Genomic DNA, 18,819 nt, shown 5'->3' with positions numbered 1-18,819 from the left:
CAGCAATAATTTTTATATGTGCAATCCTGACCTCTTTAAAATATTGCTGTCCGCAATAATAAAAACTGAATGAAACCTAATGGGAGGCTTTGCTGAAAAGCTCAGTAATGGCCTTTCTTTTTGCTTTTGCAGGAGTCTATGTATTGTGGAAGGTATCACCTTTTTGTGGGGGGGGGGGAACTTTAATAAGGGCTCCCCAAGCAGGAGGTCTTGCACCTGAAACTCAAATAGGCTTAAATTTCAAGAAGTAGCTACTTAGCGTAACTGTAAAAGAGCAATTGGACTCTAGCAGTTCATTTGGCAGGTTTGCGGATATAACCTCCAGATGCCTATGGAAAACTGTACAGCCATATTACATCTGGGTGGGGGTAGAATTTTTAATTGACTTCGTGTTCAAACATTACAGGCAAAAGAACCCCCTGGTGCTGTTGTGATGTCAACTCCTTTTCAAATATTCACAACATACCTAATTGGAGCAAAGGAGGCTAAGAATGAATTTAAAGATGTTCACTGTTGGGGTTGCATTGACTAGGTGGGTGGTGGTTGCAGGAAAGTAGAATAGTTTTTTTTGATAGGGAAAGCACATGCCCTATGGTTTTGAGTGTTTATTGTCATTGAAGGTAGGTGACCTTTCTTTACCCAGACCTGCTGGGAGTGTCAACTGAGAGATAATAGGAACTGCAGATGCTGGAGAATCCGAGATAATGAAATGTAGAGCTGGATGAACACAGCAGGCCAAGCAGAATCTTTGGAGCAGGAAAGCTGACATTTTGGGCCTGAAATGTTTTGCTGCTTGATGGCGGGGCAGTAACTGTTGAAGTGGAAGAAAATAGAGTCGTGGGAGAACAGGACCGTTGGAGTTGGATTCATGCCAACAAGTTGGGGCAATGATTCTATTGGCTATGTTTGCTTCAAGATAACACTTTGAACATGAAAAGCAATATAGTCAATCACAAAGAACAAGCTGGAGATGCCAATATTAGTGGTACATTATCCAAACGGTATCTGTCTTGTGCCCTAATTGTCACTGTTAAATCCAGAATCCTAATTAAATGAATGTGGCTTTTTGGGGATTTAACACTTTTTTTTTCTCTTTCATGGGGCACTTGCTCTTAAAAGCTGAAACTTGCAGCAGTACCAGGCTTTTTTGTTTTTGGGAGCCCTCAAAATATTTTAAGCAATAAAATCAATGTGACCAGTCTGAATTCATTTGAATTGAATGCTGTTACTCTTGGATCTGTTGGGTCATCTGATTTCCATTCCATCGTTTGTCATCCTCTTGTCAAAGACATCTGACTCTAGTTTTATGGATATTGCATGCTGTTCATACAGTGAATTTGGGTGCTTCAATATCAATGATCTAGCTCCTCGGCTGCATTAATATTGTCAGCGGTTCCCACTAGCAGACTATCAAATCTACTAGAATGATGCAAGCGATGAGTCAAAATTTGCTGATAACTCTGATTAGCTGAACCCATGTTAGCTTCTGTTACTGAAATGACCAGTCTGAGGCATAATTCTACACTATATCGTGAAACTGTGAAGCAGTGGGCAAGACTTGATAATGATGGAAGCCACCATTGCCCAATGATCCCACCCTGAAATGGTATACAGATGGGCAAAATGCCAGTAGAGAGGCTGAAACCAGTCAAACCAGCTCTTTTCCTCATCTGAGAGGCTGGCATGGAGAGAATTCCAGCAGTAACAACCCAAGCTGTGTGGAGGTGGATGACACTTGTGCACCACAGTGTAACAGTCTAACCTTGACTGAAGGACACTTGGGCAAGGCAGCTCCTAACCCTGCAGAGTCTGACTGTTCACTTGTTTACGTAACCAAAGCCACACAGGTTTTAGAAATGCTTCTGGATTTTTGCAATGACATCAAATCTTTAAGCTGCATTGACTGACTATATCACATTTATTGGAACACCAGACAAAAATGGTTTAGTGCAGTTTTAAGAAGTTAACCCCCTGACGACGACTACTTAGCTTTTCTATAAGATTAGGCAATGGTAAGCTGTGAACAAATTGAATAACTTTTTTTTCACATGTTTACTGCTTTAATGTTTTTATTTGACTTTTCTTAAATGGAGGCCATTTCGTGAGCAAAAAATGAGGTCGATCTCCACTCTTTCCCTTCACATGAATCCCTAGGCAGATGCTCTGGGATTTGACTCTAAGTAACTTTAGTGTATGTGATTATTCATGAGGATCCTTATTCTGACATTTTTTAGCTAATGCAGAACACTGCCCAGAGTCCTCACTTAACTATGTTTTCATGTTGTCAAAGGACACGAGTTAATTGTACACCTTTTTAGCAACCAACCGAAAAAGAACTTGTAGGTTAGTTTTCAAGTCAGATTTTATATTTATACCTTCTACTCATTGGTCATTCTATACAAATAGAATGCATATTTCAATAGCAGGAACCTGAAATGTAAACTTCCTCACTAGCTTGACCTGCCCATTTCAAAGTCTCATTTTTGATGTATTGGTTAAGGGACTGATTACATCCGACAACTGAATGGAGGAAAAACAAAATGATTACTGAAGATATTGAGGCAAGAAATTCCTTGTCATGTCTGTCCTAAATGGGTAACCCTTTACTCTGAGATTATGCCCTTTTGGCCCTAGACCCGTCCGCAGGGGGGAAATTATCTCTCTGCATCTATCCTGTCAGGTCCCCCTGAGAATCTTTTTAGTAAAGTCTGCTCTCCTAAACCCCAATGAGGAGTACGGGGCCAACCGACTAAACACAAGACAAGACAATCCTTCCATATCTGGGGTCAGCTGGTCTACCTCCTCTGGACTGCTTCTAATGCTGTTTATTTAATTCCTTCCTTGGCTAATAGGACCAAAACTCTTCAGTATTCCAGGTTCAGTCTAATTAATGCTTTGTATACTCTCAGCAAGTCTTCCCTATTTTTATATTGCACTTTGAAATGAAAGCCAACATTCCTCGGAGCAATAAAACAAACTTGGATTCACTGCTTGCTCCAGTCCATGAGCCGTGTGTGACCTTGCAGTAACCCTTCTGTGATAGTTGCTGGTGACTTGCAGAAACATGCTGTAAGTGGACTGGAACTATGCCATGAGGTTTCTTCGAGGCTGACGCACATTGATGGACAATGACTGTGGATGTGTGCCTGTGAACAGTGCCCATGGAACATGCCCTGCAATATTGTGCCTAGTGCCCAACACAAGTAGATTGGCGCAAGTGACAAGCTGCAGTTGTCATGCCCCCATGGATTTCCATGTCAAGAATCCTTGACATTTTTTAGCTTTTTGGTGCATACAGTTACATTAAGCAGCTGAATGTTGATGTAAGTAGCATGAGTGATGTCTTTAATGAGCAATTATATTTCTTAATTGGCACCCCCTTGACTAAATTGTAACTCGATGCTCTGCAAAAACATGGAAGATTCAGGTGGGTTGCTCCTGACATAGGCCTTGCCAGACTTCTTGTCTGATTTCACAAATGTACTGTAGTTGTGCTGTCTTCTGAATTTTGCACATGATCTATTTCTCATAGGAATTGCCTGATATGAATAAAGCAGTGTCTGTCAGAACTGTCCTGTCTTTCTGATGGTTGCTACTGACTTGGTTGATGTCTATAAACTAGATATTATGGACTAGAGATAATAAGAACTGTGAAGCTGGAAGAACACAGCAAGCCAGGCATCATCAGAGGAGCAGGAAAGTTGACATTTCAGGTTGGGACCCTTCTTCAGAAATCTTCCGAAAAGACCCACCTGACCCAAAACATCAACTTCCCAGCTCCTGTTATTAGATTTTGGCGTGTATACTTTTGCTGTTATCCTATGGGAGTGAGGCTGGTGAAGGAATGGATAACAAAGGTACAAAAACCGATTTGATTCAAAACTTGCAAGATTATCTGAGGCTTAATTTTTATGGAGTGTCCTTCATGATTAAACTTACTGACACACCTAGAGGTGGGTGCCTGCCTTACTGAGAGCTTGAATCTTGATTAGAACCCCCTACAGTGTAGGAACAGGCCCTTCAACCCAACAAGTCCACCCCAACCCTCGGATCATCCCAACCAATTCCATTCACCTAATCTACATATCTCTGAACAGTATGGCCAATCCACCTAGCCTGCACATCTTTGGACTGTGGGAAGAAACCCACGCAGACATGGGGAGAATGTGCACACTCCATACACAGTCGCCTGAGGGCGATTGGAATCGACCCCGGGCCCTTGGTGCTGTGAGGCAGCAGTCCTAACCACTGAGCCAATGTGCCACCCATAGTTTATGGCCTTGACATGACAAGTTGGCACATAAGCAGCTGACTAAACATTGAGAGGGGAGGTGTTCTACTTTCAATGACCAGGCACTTCAATTTGTAGCAAATGGTAGGTTTGTTCTTCTAGCTACAGTGTCAAATGCCATGTGCTGAAAGTTGAAGGAATAGTTTGCCAGCTGTGGCAGTGTTGCTGCCTCTGACGTGCTGGGGAAAAAGCTGCACACTGACACTCTGCACTTCACTGTCCAGACAGTTTGTCTGTATTTTTGTTTTAAGCTTGGCAAATGTCAAGTTAAAGTCATTGAAATGGTGCAGCTTCCACTTAAATTGAATTCTTCACATTCGACAGAATGCAAAGCCTTGTATTCAGCATTGTGTGGTTTTGATGTTTAATTTTGTTTTGAAACCTTTGCAGTCACTGGTTTACATCTCCAGTTAGCTGTTGGACAAGTTGTGGGAGGAAAACAAAACTGTTGAGTAGGATCAATGATATTTGAGAGTAAATTCAACATACTTGTCTTTGTATTTTACATTATGTACACCTGTTGAGATTTGAACTTTCTCGCCTCATTCCTCTCTCTCCAACTTGTTTTCCAACAAAATTTAAAGCCTTCAAATTTTAGTTGTGAACTTGTCTTAACTAGGTCTGAATTGGCTGCTGTTCAGCCTTTTGCCTCTTCTTAGCCATTCTTGCTTCATCAACCTTTTTTGTTTTTTCAAAAAAAATCCATTTCTCCTATGTACCTAGTGCTTCAAATGATATTGCTTTTTCTTTTCCATTTTTTAATTGGCTTTTAGCATTGTAATATTTTGTCAGTGTTAGACAATTGCATGCTACTGTCACCATCTCATTGTGCTTACTTAATTTCTTCTATCTCCCCTCCTTCTGGTTGGAGTCGTATCTAGTACAATGGAAGATGGTTGTGATTGTTGGCAGTTAGTCCTGGTATATCACAAGTTCCTCCTGGTTAGCATTCTAGGGCCAACCATCTTCAAATTCTTCATCAATGATCTCCCCCACCATCAAAAGTAAGGATGTGCAATAATCAAGCAAGTGTTGAGCAGATCCCTCGACGATTCAGATATTGAAGCAGTGCATGTATGTGTCCAGCAGTACCTGGACAGCTGTCTGGTTTGGCGTGATAATAGGAAATAGTGTGCCACAAAAGGGCCAGGCAGCGACTATCTCCATTAGACTCAAACCAGTTTGCGCCCTTGTCCTTGAATGATGTTGATTGCTGAACCCCCCAATATCACATCCTAATGGTTACTATGGACCAGGAACTGAATGGAATTGAGCTGAACCAGACCCGTAGATTGACTTGCTTTTGTAGGCAGGCTGAGACTGGGAAAATCTGCGTCTAACGTCCAGACCAATATTCCTGACTTTGTTGCATGAAATTCTGAGGTCCATGTGTGGCAACAGATTCCAAATCCAAAGTCCTGCATGACAGTCAATGTTCCTGAGGACCTAGCAGCCCCACAGCTTAGCTTAGGGGAAACTTCACTCTTCAGTTAGCAAAGCCCATCCAGAGTCCTTGCAGGGCACAAGCCAGAAGTGTGCTCAGTCTCGGTCTCTCTGCACTTGCTTTCCATGCCATTCCCACGTCTCGATTTGACATGCCACCTGCGACCTTCAACATTCACTCCATCCATAACTAGATAATAGCAACTCTACTATTTACAAAATGCAGTCCTCAAACCTCTTGACTGCATCTTCCTAAGCCACAACTTCTACCACCTAGTGCAACAAGGACAGCAGACCCATGGATTCCCAAGGGCATCTGCAAGTTCCCCTCAAAGCTTCAACCTTTTTAGCCATCACTGGATCAAGATCCTGGGAGTTCTTTCCTCTGTACAGCAGTGGCTCAAGAATGAGTGCTAACAGTCTGGAGCTGAAGGAACACAGCAGGCCAGGCAACATCAGAGGAGTGGGAAAGTTGATGTTTTGGGTTGGGACTCTTCTTCAGAAATGCGGTGGGGGAAGCGAGCTCAGAAATAAATAGCCCCACCCCTCCTCTCTGGGGAAGGTAGGTGGGGTGGTGGTAGGTGAATGAAGGTAGGGAGTGGTGGGATTGGTCAATGGGATGGGAGGAGTGGATAGATTGGAGAGAAGTTGGACAGGTTGTGGCAGGTCAGCGATGCGGAGACGAGAGGGGGAGGGTTGGACATGAGATGACAGGTGGGGAGATTTTAAAACGGGTGAATTCTATATTTAGGCCCTTGTGCTGTAGGCTCCCGAGGCAGAATGAGGTGCTGCTCCTCCCAGTTTGCGTGTGGTGGCATTGTAAAATTGGAGGAGGCCCAGGATTGACATGCCACCCAGGGAGGGGGAGTTAAAATGGTTCGTGAGTGGGAGGTGTTTTTTTTTTAAAGCTGTGGGAGTCAGTGGGCTTGAAATAGACAAGTTTTTGATGTGGACATCAGGGATGGAAACAGGCCCACTAAGGAGAGGGAGGTATTCAAGATGGTCCAGCAGAATTTGAAGTTGGGGTGAAAGGTGATGAACTGAACTGTTCAAGCTCCTCATGGGAGCACAAGACAGCACCAGTACAGTCGTCGATGTAGTGGAGGAAAGGATGGGGATAGTGCCAGCAGAACAGTCCCTTTTTCCGCTGTTATGTGTCCTAATGAAGAAGCAGGCATAGCTTGGGCCCTTGCGGGTTCCCATGTCCAAACCCTTAAGTCTGTAGGAAGTGGGCACATCACCACCTTCAGTTAGTGGTGGGCTTTAAACAAATAATAGCAACTAAAAATAGTACTGCAGCAAGTGGCAATGCTGACTTTTTTCAATTCAAGCTCCAATTTGCATTAAATTTGAGCCCTTTTTCCACAACACAATTTTTAATGATTTCTCCATTTTTGTGCTTTTTTAGCTTGGCCTCTTGGTTATTTTTAAACCACTAAATTGCTATTGAATAAGCACACTTTGTTTGGCAATTAAGTTATTTAATGTAATTTTTATGGTCTTGTGGTTATTTGAAATAGGTTGCGCTTCAGGTTTGCTAACTCGTGCTGATTTGGTAAAAGATAAGGTTAAAGAGCTTTGAGCAGTGTTTCTTTTGGATTAGAGAAGTGGAAACTGAGCAAGGGCATATCTGAAAAGTAGACAAGTTCCATAGTTTGGATATGATTAAACTTATTCAAAGGGCTCACCCATTGTTTAATGACGAGCTGTTTTGTCGGAATGGTGTCAAGCAAACATACTTTTTGTTAATGGCTTTATCTACTGACTGAAACTTGAATTTGTCATCCTCAAAGTCATTCTCGCAATGCCTTTTCATAATCTCTTGTCTTCAACACCACTTTATCTCCCTTCCTTCTCACCCTTGTCTCCAATTCCCTTGTTGAATTATTTCTCCTCCCTATCTCCTGAGTCCTGTTTTTGGCTTGCCATCTTGCTGTTACTAGTAAACTTCCTCTTCATTCCTCCCTCCTTCCTTTTGAGCGTACCTAATATTTTGTACTTGTCCCAACCTTGGCTGTGTTTTCGGTAGGTAAGGCACTGAGACTCTCTTTATTCCCTGTGTACCATCCATGACATCTTCCACCCCCTTTTCTTTGGTTGTTCCCTTTTGTAAAAGCCAACTCTCTGACCAAGATTTCGGTTGTCTTACCGAAGCAATTAAGATTTAAAGTCTAAAGATGTTTTAAGCATCTATGAAGTTGCTCCTGGGCTGACTCCCTGGATTCTTGACATCCATTACACTTCTGGTATGAAACTTGGTAAGGTATTACTACTGCAGAGGTGATCTATAAATACAAGGTGGGGACAGCTTAAAATTTTCAGTCAGAAATCTGGATCCAGCTGTTTGGATGTTTTTCTTCAAGAAATTTTCCTATTGAGTTAACCCATCTGTAAATATAATTAGGATCAGAATGGTTTCTTTGTAATCAGTTGGCTAATGAATTAGACTTTGGGTCTCGGCACTCTTGCTCTATCCCTAAGTGGAGAACAGCTACTGAAGGGCAGTGGAGGGGTGGGGGGTGAGGAGCCAAAAACCAAGCAATCTCTTTGACCTAGGATTCTAGTTTGAATTTTTTCTCTCCATTGTTGATCTTACCCAGCCCAAAATGGAGTCCTACAAGCAACAATAGTTCTGTATCTCCAGGTAAATTTTGATTTTTGGGATTGTATTACTATTTTGAAACAAAAACTGAAATCAGCATTTCTTTCACTAGGAATAGCAGACAATTTTGGCAAAATGAAGTGCCACTAATTATGCACCCATCCTTTTACTGCAAATAGTTGGACCCTCCTTTAAAGTTTTACAACTGAAAAATGGCCACTTTGACTTTTGACAGCTTTAGCTGTAGTTTGTAAAGAATTATATATTTGTCACAACACTTACCTTCCTTTTTTTCCCCATCTCTTTTTCTGTCTTTTTTAAATTAGCACTTTCCACCAATGCTTCTGCCCATTATACTTGTCCGACTGGCCATGATATATCACCAAATTGATATATCTCCTTTTTGGTGATGGTCTTGAATGTTACATGACATGGTTACTGCTTTGCCAGTAAAGCTGTTCTTTTATTTGTTTTGTCAACCTCTTTTTTTTTTTTCCTCTCATTTTAGACATCTTGTATCAGAGCATGGAAACAGACTCTTCAGCCCAACCAGTCTACACTGAACATAATCGCAAACTAAACTGGTCCCACCTGTCTGCTGCTGGCCCATACCCCTCCAAACATTTCCTATTCATGTACATCTTCATGTCTTTTAAGCATTGTAATTGTACCCACATCCATCACTTCCTCAGGAATTTCATTCCACTCCCAAACCACCCTTTTTTTCTGTTTCTTAAGTTGCCCCTCACGTTTTTATTTTTAAATCTCTCACCTGTCACCTTTTTAATGTGTCCCCCTACTCTTGAAAGCCACCATCCTTGGGAAAAGGCTACTACCATTAATTCTTTGATCTGTACCCCCTCATTATTTTATAAATTTCCATAAGGTCACCTTTTGGTCTTCCTATGCTCCAGTGAGAGAAGGCCCTATAACTCAAACCTTCCATACACAGCAACATTCTGGTAAATCACTTCTGAACCCTGTCCAGCTTAATATCCTTCCTATAACTGGGCAAACGCTTGACTATGCTTTTGTTTCCCTGATTTTAGTGCAGTGATGCAAGTTCACCTCGTCTGTCTCTGACTTCATTTCAAGAGTTAATAAGACTAGAATCTAGTTTGTTCCATTTGCCCAGCAGTTTCAATAGTACTAAAGATGAGGCATAACTGGCCTTAATCACTGCTGGAGAGTTAGTCTGCCTGTCGTTGTTAGTGCTCTGGTTTAATATCAAATGGTGTCCTATTTCCTTGAAGTGCAAAGCTAAGCTCTTTTGAGAAGTCGTCAGCTTGCTGGAGCACTTCATAAACAGAAACAGACTTTAAGAAGGTTTGTCATCCTTCCTTGTGCTGCCAAAAGTTTTTAATTTGAACAGCTGGGGAATGGAGCTGTCTCTGTGCATGCAAATACCGAACACTTTTCTCTGCCATCAATGTATGCACTTTCACAAAGATATTTATTTACAGTGCCCAGTGCAAATCTGTTCAGTAGCTACTGGTCTTTGGCTTATATACACAGTAATTACAAAATGTTTGCAAATAGTCTAATCAGTAATGAATTTGTCAACACAGTGCCACAAACCCCATCTCCAGAAAATGACAAGTTAATGGTATTTGACTTGAATTGAAAATTGGACTGAAGTGTTCAGAATCACTTATTTCCTAAATTTTTTACTTTCTTGGGCTGTTGTCCCTGATTGCTGAACTTCTGGTTTCAGCAACATTTGTGTTGTGTAGGGTGCCATCATGTGGTGACTTCATAACTGCAGCTTAAAATTAAGAGGTGACATTGGGTGGGCACTGCTTAGTTCTATGGCAAGTAAAGTTTTCAGATGTGGTATTTCTATTGCTTTGAGTCTGTTTCAGTGTGTGGTGTGACTCACCAAGGACCACAAAAAACGCTACTTTTTTAAAGTTTCCACTCTAGTCTGTACTTTTTAAATATGGTTTTACAATATTCATTTAATTGGAACATTATTGGAGGATTTTTGGTCAATTTAGTAACTGAAAAATAGTATGAATTGGGTCCAGACTGTTCCACTCTGTGGGGAGGGAAAAAAATTGGACGTCATTTGTAGTGTGCAGTTTAAAGCCAATTATTAAAATAAATGTCCTAACTGGTCTGGTTACAATACAGTTTGGATGTTATTCGTGAGTAGTTTTTTCAATCTAGGTGTAGGCTTGTGTTCTAGTTTAACATGGGCAAGATATTTTTAAGAGCTGCAAAATAAAATTGTGCCAAGTTAATCCATTGGGCTACTAGAAATGTTTTCTTTAATTCACTAGCTTTGAGCAAATTAAAAGACTGGCAAGGTTTGATGTGCTTATTTTTGAAATTCTTTTATTTGAAGAGTTAAGCAATGTATCTTCTAAGTTTGGAAGGATTTGAATGATGCATGTAAGTCTGTCCAATACGTCATTGTTGTCATAGGAGCTCTGAGGAACGGTCACCAGACCTGAAATGTTAACTCTGATTTCTCTTCAAAAATGCTGCCAGACTAGAAATTTTCCAGCAAATTCTGTTTTTGTTGTGTGTGTCATAGTTGTCGTTTCACTGACCATTTTGACTTGAGTATGATCTGGGCTTTAGTCCCATCTCGGCATTTTTTTTCAAGATTTTCCTTTTTAATGTGGCAGCTTTCAGCTGAAATGGGCTGATCAGCACCAGGTTTTTCTTAATTTATCCACTTTTTCCACACCACCACCTAATTTGCTTGAATAGTGTAGAAAGTTAATTAAAATTAAAGCAATTCCGGTATTTTTAGATTTGAATTGCTAAGCAGATGGTTGTGTTTTTATTGCCACTTGGCAACTTGTGACTTTTATACTCTATCCACTAGCAAGCCTGCCAAAATACTGGCATTTGAGACTGACTGGACTTTTTTTTTCTTCCGTGCAGAAAATCCTTTCATAATCTTTTATTAAAATGCTTGCTTAGCCTGTCTTGTTTGGATTGTCTGGTTTAGTATTGCCTTTACTTTCAAAGGAAATAAAGTGTAAGACCAGTTTGACATTGACTGACTATTTGGGTGCTAAAGTGTAAATTTCTTTTCCTCTGCAGATTGGAGACGCTATGAAGCAAATGCAGGAACGCAGAAACATTGGGAAAGTTATTCTGGTCCCAGAAGCAAAGAAGGCTGAAAATTAGTCTGACTGGGCTTCTAATAGAAGGCAGGAAATAACATTTGTAAATTTAGCTCAGTGCTAACCTTTTATGACCTGAAGATGGACAGATGACTAATTTAAGCTTGAAGCAGGGAAGCAAATCTTGACTGATCTTTGTAATCAGGTGCATTTAGTGCTGATTTGCTGCTTGCAAGTTACCATCCTGTTAGTAGGCCTTTCACACAGCCTTTTTATCTTTCTCCAGTCTCCAATGAATTAAATTTTTTTTAAAAAGTTGACCATCTCTGGCTGGCCAACTGTCTCACGTAGTTCTGTGATGGTGCCCCTTTTTTCTTCAATGACTCCAACCTATTGTGATTATAATCCATGTAGATCAAAGATCCAAAATGTTGGAATAATTGTGTTGAATCTTTCAGACTGAGCCACAAATTGACTACTTGTGTGGACAGCATGGAATTATAAGATGTTTTGAAGCTTAATTGGCTTTATCATACATCTACACTAACAATGTCTGACTTCCAGGAGCTGCTGAATATGTAATTTGTGTGTAATGTATGTCCACTTACCCTTTTTTAGTTTTTTTGTTTGATTCAATTACTTGCTATTTCACCCTATCAAATTCCATCTGTCCATGTATAAAACCTTAAAGGGTTAGTACTAAATGGTTCACAGATAAGAGCTGGTTAATCAATTTTGAACCTGTGGAAATATTAGCTGTATGGGGTTTTAAAGACTCCTTTTACTTCAACTATCACACAACCGTGTGTTTTTTTGTGCCAGAGTTCTAGCTGGGACTGTACACAGATCCAGGCTACTTGACTTGGCTCAGCAATAGTCCAGAGCCAGTGAATAACAAGTTGTCGCCCCACAAGCACCACCAGTGGCATTAGTTTTCGTAAGGTAACCACTAACTCCTTCATTGGAGTCTGATCTTACTCCACTTGATAATTATGACTCAAGTTGAAGCTGTTTTGAGCCTTTTGGCATACTACTAATAACTTAAAACGTGTTTAATTTCTTCTGACAACCATCTGAAACTAGACATTTGCTTCTATTTTGAGTTTTTTTAATAAAAATTCTGCCTGGAATGATCAAAACCTGGAGGAGCTGCACATTCCCGGTTATAACATAGCTAAAGGCAATGATTTATTTCTCCACTGTTTGGTTTTTAATATGTAATTCAGATCAGTGATTTTCTTGTCTGAGGTCTCTGTCCAACATACTTCTACCTTCATCCATTTTTAAATCCCATTCAAAAAGGCAGTGCTACTTAATGCTGATATGTTCCAAGGTGCACATCGGACATGTACAAGTCCAATCACCGTAACCATGTTTCTTTGCGCTTACTTTATAATTTGTCTGTTTTACAGCAGATCAACCTGCCATTCCCTAGATGATGCAATTCAATAGATGCCTCTGGCTTTAATGACAGTAGACAGTGCAGTGGTAAATGCTTATAGCAGTTGGAGCTAAGACATTTGATGTGCTAATCTAAATCCACATTTAGGGAGTATAATGAATTCTGATGACCGCATCTTAGACTGTTGCCTCCAACTGTTTAGGATCTATCCTGGAATAGTCAAATCCCATTTATGTGCATACATTGGGTTTTATTTTCTTTACAAGGGAAAATCCACAGTAAAGCAAAGTAATTCTGAATAGTTTATTAATGCTATACACATCCAAGACTGGCCTTTTAAATCCGAAAAGAAAATTTGACAGGAGGCCATTAGTGACTCAGTCAATAAATCACCAAGACCAATGTAAGTTATTCCCTCTTGCTCTGCTTGCATTACAAAAGAGCATAAAGTTTGATTCAGTGGGCTTAACTGCTCAACCTCTTGCTAAATGTGTACACTGCCCGTGTGGAAACATATACAAAGAGTGCATTACTGCAATAGGAATCTAACAGTGGCACCATCTTGACTGACTCCTGTGCTTAAGGAATGGATTCCACAACAAAGGACTTCATCCTGCTCATAGCCAAATCCTTGTCTTTACTGTTGGATCTGTGCCAAGGTAGTATCTGGATTTTATAAATTCCGTCATCCATCTCTGAGGCTTCAGGCTGAGTGTCGCTAAGACTTATCAGTAAGGCCGTCTCCACCTTTTTCTGCGCAGAGCACTTGGTTGATTATTTAACATGCAGGTCTGAATTTGGTGCTGTTTGACAAGACAATATGCCAAGTATTCTTTACTAAGATTAAGCTTCACAACCATTTATAATTGTGTCTTGTCTGCCAGAGGTCATCTCTGCCTATTGAATATTCAAATACCTGCCAAATTTAGAGTACAAATCCAGTGCCTTGTGAAAACTTTTAACTGGTTTTATTGTGTTCTCCCTGGATAAATCTACAGAAAGCTACCTCTTGGTAGATTCCAAGGCACAAACTTTTTTAAGTGCATTTTTTCAATAGCTGGTGAAATATTTGACAGTATTGTGATCTTTAATGGCCAATTTTTAGTTCTACTCAATTTCTAACTTTGAGGCCATGCTTTGTTTGAGGCTCTGTAGGCAACGCTTTTGGGTCCTAGGAAGTTTTATACTTGGTGGTGTTACATTTTTGAAAAGTTGGATTCTGGATCTGCAGCCCTGTTTTTTTTTCTTTTTTTAAAAAGTAAACCTTTGCTTTCCCAGACACTCGACACATTTTAGGCTTTGTCAAAGTGGCTAAACCAGCAGAAGAGGAGTGTGTTCCAGACTTGGGCTTTCCTGTAAACTGTCATATGGTTTGATATCTCTAATGTTCATCATAATTTTTACCCCTGCTGAATGTACAATCTTAACCACTTGCTGTTTTACAATAATTGTGTCAAAATCCTCAATCTGTATTAAAGACAGAGTGAAGCCTCTTTCTGCATCCAATAATTTGACAGAATTCCAGCAGATGATGAAAGTTTGGTCAGTCTGGGCTACCTCATCCTCCGTACCTGTTGTACGTTATCATGTGGTCAGCAACATAGTGATGAACAAGCTGTTACCCACTTCCCAAATCAAAGAATAGCCTTGACAGTAAAATCATGAAATTGTCCTAATCCTGCAGTGCCGTGTTTGTGGATTCTGATGAAGAGTGGGTTAATACCTGATTTGAAGAAGGAAACTGTTTGGGAGTTGATGATGGGAAGCAAGGGGTAACTATAAGAAAATGGACTCTTCAGTTAAACGTCCAACTAATGTTTGGAATCCTTTTGACTGCGAGGTTTAATTGATAGGATAATCTGCTATGCTATACTCCTTGTCACATGTGGCCTTACTACCCTACTCCTTTATTCATGTGCTATAAGTTTGTATCTTAAGAAATTAGAGAAAACTGAGTTCGGGCACATTCCTGCGATTTGATTTTTGTTTTTGTATTTTTTAAACTGTGGTGTGAAAGGGGAACTATCCTGTTTACCAAATAAAATCTACAACCTTGCAGAAGTAACTGGGGACCAAAGAATATTTGAGCATTTGGAATCTTTGCAATTTGCCCAAGTGGACAGATGAGTTTTTTCATTAATTTTATACAGGTAACAATTGAGAAATTGACTTGTGTGGTAAGCTGGAGAGGGCACACATTTTTTTTCTTTCGTTAACCAATGGACCAATTGGAACACATGGGCAATTAATCAAGTTATTTAATAGCAACTTCTTTCTTGTGACTTGGGCAAGTGGGAAGTTACGAGTGATCTGATTTTGTTTGTTTATTTCACAGGCCATTTTGCTTTAACTTTTTTTTTCTGTTCAATCAACTGTTTCACTCAAATAGCCAACCAAGACAATGTAAGATTCTTCCATTCCTTCCCATTTGCTGTCTTTTTGTTTAAGATCAGGCTCAGTGTGGACCATCTCGCTAATTCATTTGCAGTGCAAAGGGTTGTGGTCAAAATTTGCAATCTATTTCTTCTTTTCCCTTAGCCACTTTCTGAACTGCACTGATCTGTTCAGCCAGAAGGGCCTAAAGTTAGTCCCAGGTTTATGCTGAACTGACTCACCTGTAGAAGATGCAGCTGGCTTTTGTACACATGGATTTAGAGACTTTAATCAGTCCCCCATCCTGTTCAAACATGGCAACGCAGTCTCAAAAGGCATCAGACTATGATTCTACCTCCAATCTTTTTTTGTTTTGTCGACCTTCCATTTCTTTTCTGTTTCTCAGACATTTCACCTTTGCCTATATTTCATGGAATAGCAGGAAAAAAACTTTGGTATTCCACTCATCTGTCCACTGAGGTAGTCTGAAACTTTGTATACACAATGCTTTATTTAAAGCTGAGCCTGAGCAACAGCTCAAATGTCTTGAAACTTACTAAAAATGTGCCAATATGACTTGTGAAAACCAGGGGACCGGTTGGTTCTGAATGTGATTTGAATGACGTGATGGAATTTGAGATCCATTTCTGTGGTTAGGCTTGATGTCAGTTAAAGGAAGGGACTAATGTTCCAAATAAAACTTTGTCCATTATCAGGATTTAAAAGGGCCAAATCTGCCTTCGTGTGGCTTGTTATGTAACCCTGCAATCTCTGATTTACAGTTGCAAGTCCCTTTTTTGATTAGGGTCTGGATGTACATATCCCAGCTGCTCTGGGGCATTCTGATTCCAATAACATCTAAATTGCAAAGACACATCAACTTTGTAAAGTCTGTTGTAGTTCTGCTTTGGTCATCTGGTGTTTGAACACTTCTGTCTTGAATAGGGAACAATTTTGAGTTTTGTGTATGGTTCTTGCTACTTTTTCAAGTATTTACACTTGCATGATTCTTCAGTGTGCATGTGTATGGAGGTAATTTTATTTTGTGAAGTAGGATTTCTGACTTGTCCTGATTTTTGATGCATCCGAGTGGCTTAATCAGTAACTTGGGAGCACAAACCCATTTAGTGTATGACTAGAGAAACATATAGATCTGACTGGGTGAGGGCATGCATGAACTAATTAATGGGAGAGCTGTGGCCTTCTCAATTTATCTAACTGGAACTCCTTTTATTTGTTGAGGCATGTCAGTAATGTTACCTGACTGACAATGGCAGCTTGTCAACTTCCATCCTCTAATATTGCACCTCTACAATGCACATTTCAGGTTCATGTCGTGTTTAATCCTTCCCATAAGTTAGATCCTCCACTCTTACTCGGCATAGAGCTCATTTCATTCTTCGCTACCTTTTCTTTTTCCCAAGCTGGTAACCTTCCACTATATGTAACAGAGATTATGGCTTCATCTAACGAGTTTAGAGGACTGTTTTTGATCCGATCACTCATAACGTTTTACCTGATTATATCGATAAAACTATATCAGTGTAACTACAACTTATTCCTGCTTTTGGCCCATACTTGGGTATTGTAGCCCCGTGGAATTTTGATTCTTCTTGTTGGCTTTTCAGAGGCTGGACGTTTTCCTTTATCTGGAACCATCAGAAGTCCAGGTGCTGAATCGGGATGCTATGCATACTGCTTAATCAGCTGTACTGTAAATTGGAATAGAAAGAATGTCCACACTAAAACTTCTGACATTTTTCATGCATTTTACTTCTGATCCCTAGTTTCTAAAGCCTAGCACTTCCAGAAGATTAGAATAGCATTTATGACAAGTGTTTAAGACTGAGAATACTGTATTTGAATCTGGTCAGTTAGTGTAACAAGGGATTTTTATCGTTGTGCATTGGGATAATGTTATCTGGCCAACTCTACATTCAAAAGAAACTTGCAACTGGAAATTCACGGAAGGCACAAATTGTCCTTTTTTTTTCAAATAGGTCAACGTTAACTCTGCTCGATTTTATTCAGTGTTTTAATCTCATACTAAAAGCTGCTTTTTCTATGTGTGTGTGAACAGTTAAAACTGTGCAGTTGCTGTTTAGATGGATCCTATGAAATGTAATGCTGTTTTATGCCAGGTGTTACCATATGCCTTAAATGTTTAATAAAATGCATACATAAAACCCAAAAGTTTGATTCTGGAAGCTTTGATCTTAAAAGGGTTTGATATGCCTCAGTTAGTGTGTCAGTTTTCTTTCAAAGACAAGACATGCTTGAGATATCACCACTATTTTAGCATGTGACTTCAGGATATAAAACACATGCTCCATCATCTTATCTGGAGCCACTTGAAGCATGACAGTGATGCAAGTTATATTGGCTGGCCTAGTATTAGGCTATTCAGTAACACTGAATTGTCTGTGAATCACGGCTCACTTCACTGTTTATTACATGTAATAAATGTTAGGTTTTTCATGACCATGTTGCCCACGTTTGGATTCTTGTTACGAGGGGGTATAGGCATTGCACCATTGTGTAAAATGCCAATTTTATTGGAGTCAAAACACAGTGCTGTAGATTCTGGCAATCTGAAATGAAAACAAATACTGAGTGGTAATGTCTGTGGAGACAGCAGCAGTTCCAGGTCACTCACCTTTTTAATGATAAGAGATGTGGGGCATTTTGAATGAAGGGCATCTGAAACATTTAACTGTTTCTCCCCACACTACCTGCCTGACTGAATTCATCCAACTTTACCTTCTTTCAAAAGAAGTGGCTTTTCTTGCATTTAATACCATCTGGTCTTAGTGTAAAAGCTATCAACAGAAATCATTCTCCCACATTTTGTGTTTTGAAATTAATTTGTGAATACATGGTCAGGATCTAAGTTCTTAGAGGAAAAATATTTTTCCAATTTATCATTTTATGAATAACAGTGGTATACAATCTGCTTAAAAATTGTAACCCCAAACTGATGTTAAAGTCTTCTGCACAACGTACACATCTTTGGGTTTTAGCTGTTCGGCTGTGAGCTCTTCCAACCCTTCTGGCTTTGTTTGATTTTTGTTTTTGTTACGTTACCTTAAGTACCATCCTCCATATTAATGTAATCCTGAATGTTTTTCCCTCTGATTGTAGGGACAGATGGAATCTTAGCAAAATCTTTCAATTTAGCTGCTTCTTTACTGTTAAGCACTGCTGCACTAAAGCACTGGATGTCAGCTCCCCAGGTTGGGAGCTTGAGCCTTTAACCACTAACTGAGAAAGGAATATGCCGAAATGAGTCAAGTCTGACTTCCTCTAGTTTCGTGTTCTTGCAATCTGTTGCTTAATGCGCCATACAACATTGAACAGGCCCTTTGGATCCAATCAACAAATACCACACTAAACTAAATCAATTTGCCTGCATTGGTTCGTCGTCTACTACAGCCTGGCATTTTTAAGAAATTGTCTAGAGGTGGCGCTAGAACCTACCTCGACTATCCTCAGGGAGCAAATTCCATATATCTACAAGATTTTTTTTCCTCCAGGCCCCTCTGAACCACTTACTCCTTACCTTTTTAAATTTATGCCCTCTGGCCTTTGGCAGATATATATGTACCTCTATGGTAATCTCACCCCACCC

The 18,819-nt window shown here is 40.0% G+C and overlaps 1 protein-coding gene across 1 annotated transcript in view; it reads left to right on the top strand.

The window, feature by feature from the left end:
* vat1 (vesicle amine transport 1) overlaps positions 1-17,384 on the top strand; it is a 46,887-nt gene extending 29,503 nt beyond the window's left edge. The window contains exon 6 of the mRNA XM_048560463.2: positions 11,394-17,384. Coding sequence (XP_048416420.1) covers positions 11,394-11,480 — 87 coding nt within the window. The 3' untranslated portion in view covers positions 11,481-17,384. The remainder of the gene's footprint in view (positions 1-11,393) is intronic.
* Positions 17,385-18,819: the final 1,435 nt, after the last annotated feature.

This window comes from Stegostoma tigrinum, chromosome 31 (genome assembly GCF_030684315.1).
Source record: "Stegostoma tigrinum isolate sSteTig4 chromosome 31, sSteTig4.hap1, whole genome shotgun sequence".
NCBI classification, from domain to species: domain Eukaryota; kingdom Metazoa; phylum Chordata; class Chondrichthyes; order Orectolobiformes; family Stegostomatidae; genus Stegostoma; species Stegostoma tigrinum.
Note: the sequence above shows the minus strand (reverse complement) of the source record. Positions and strands in the feature narration are given on the sequence as shown.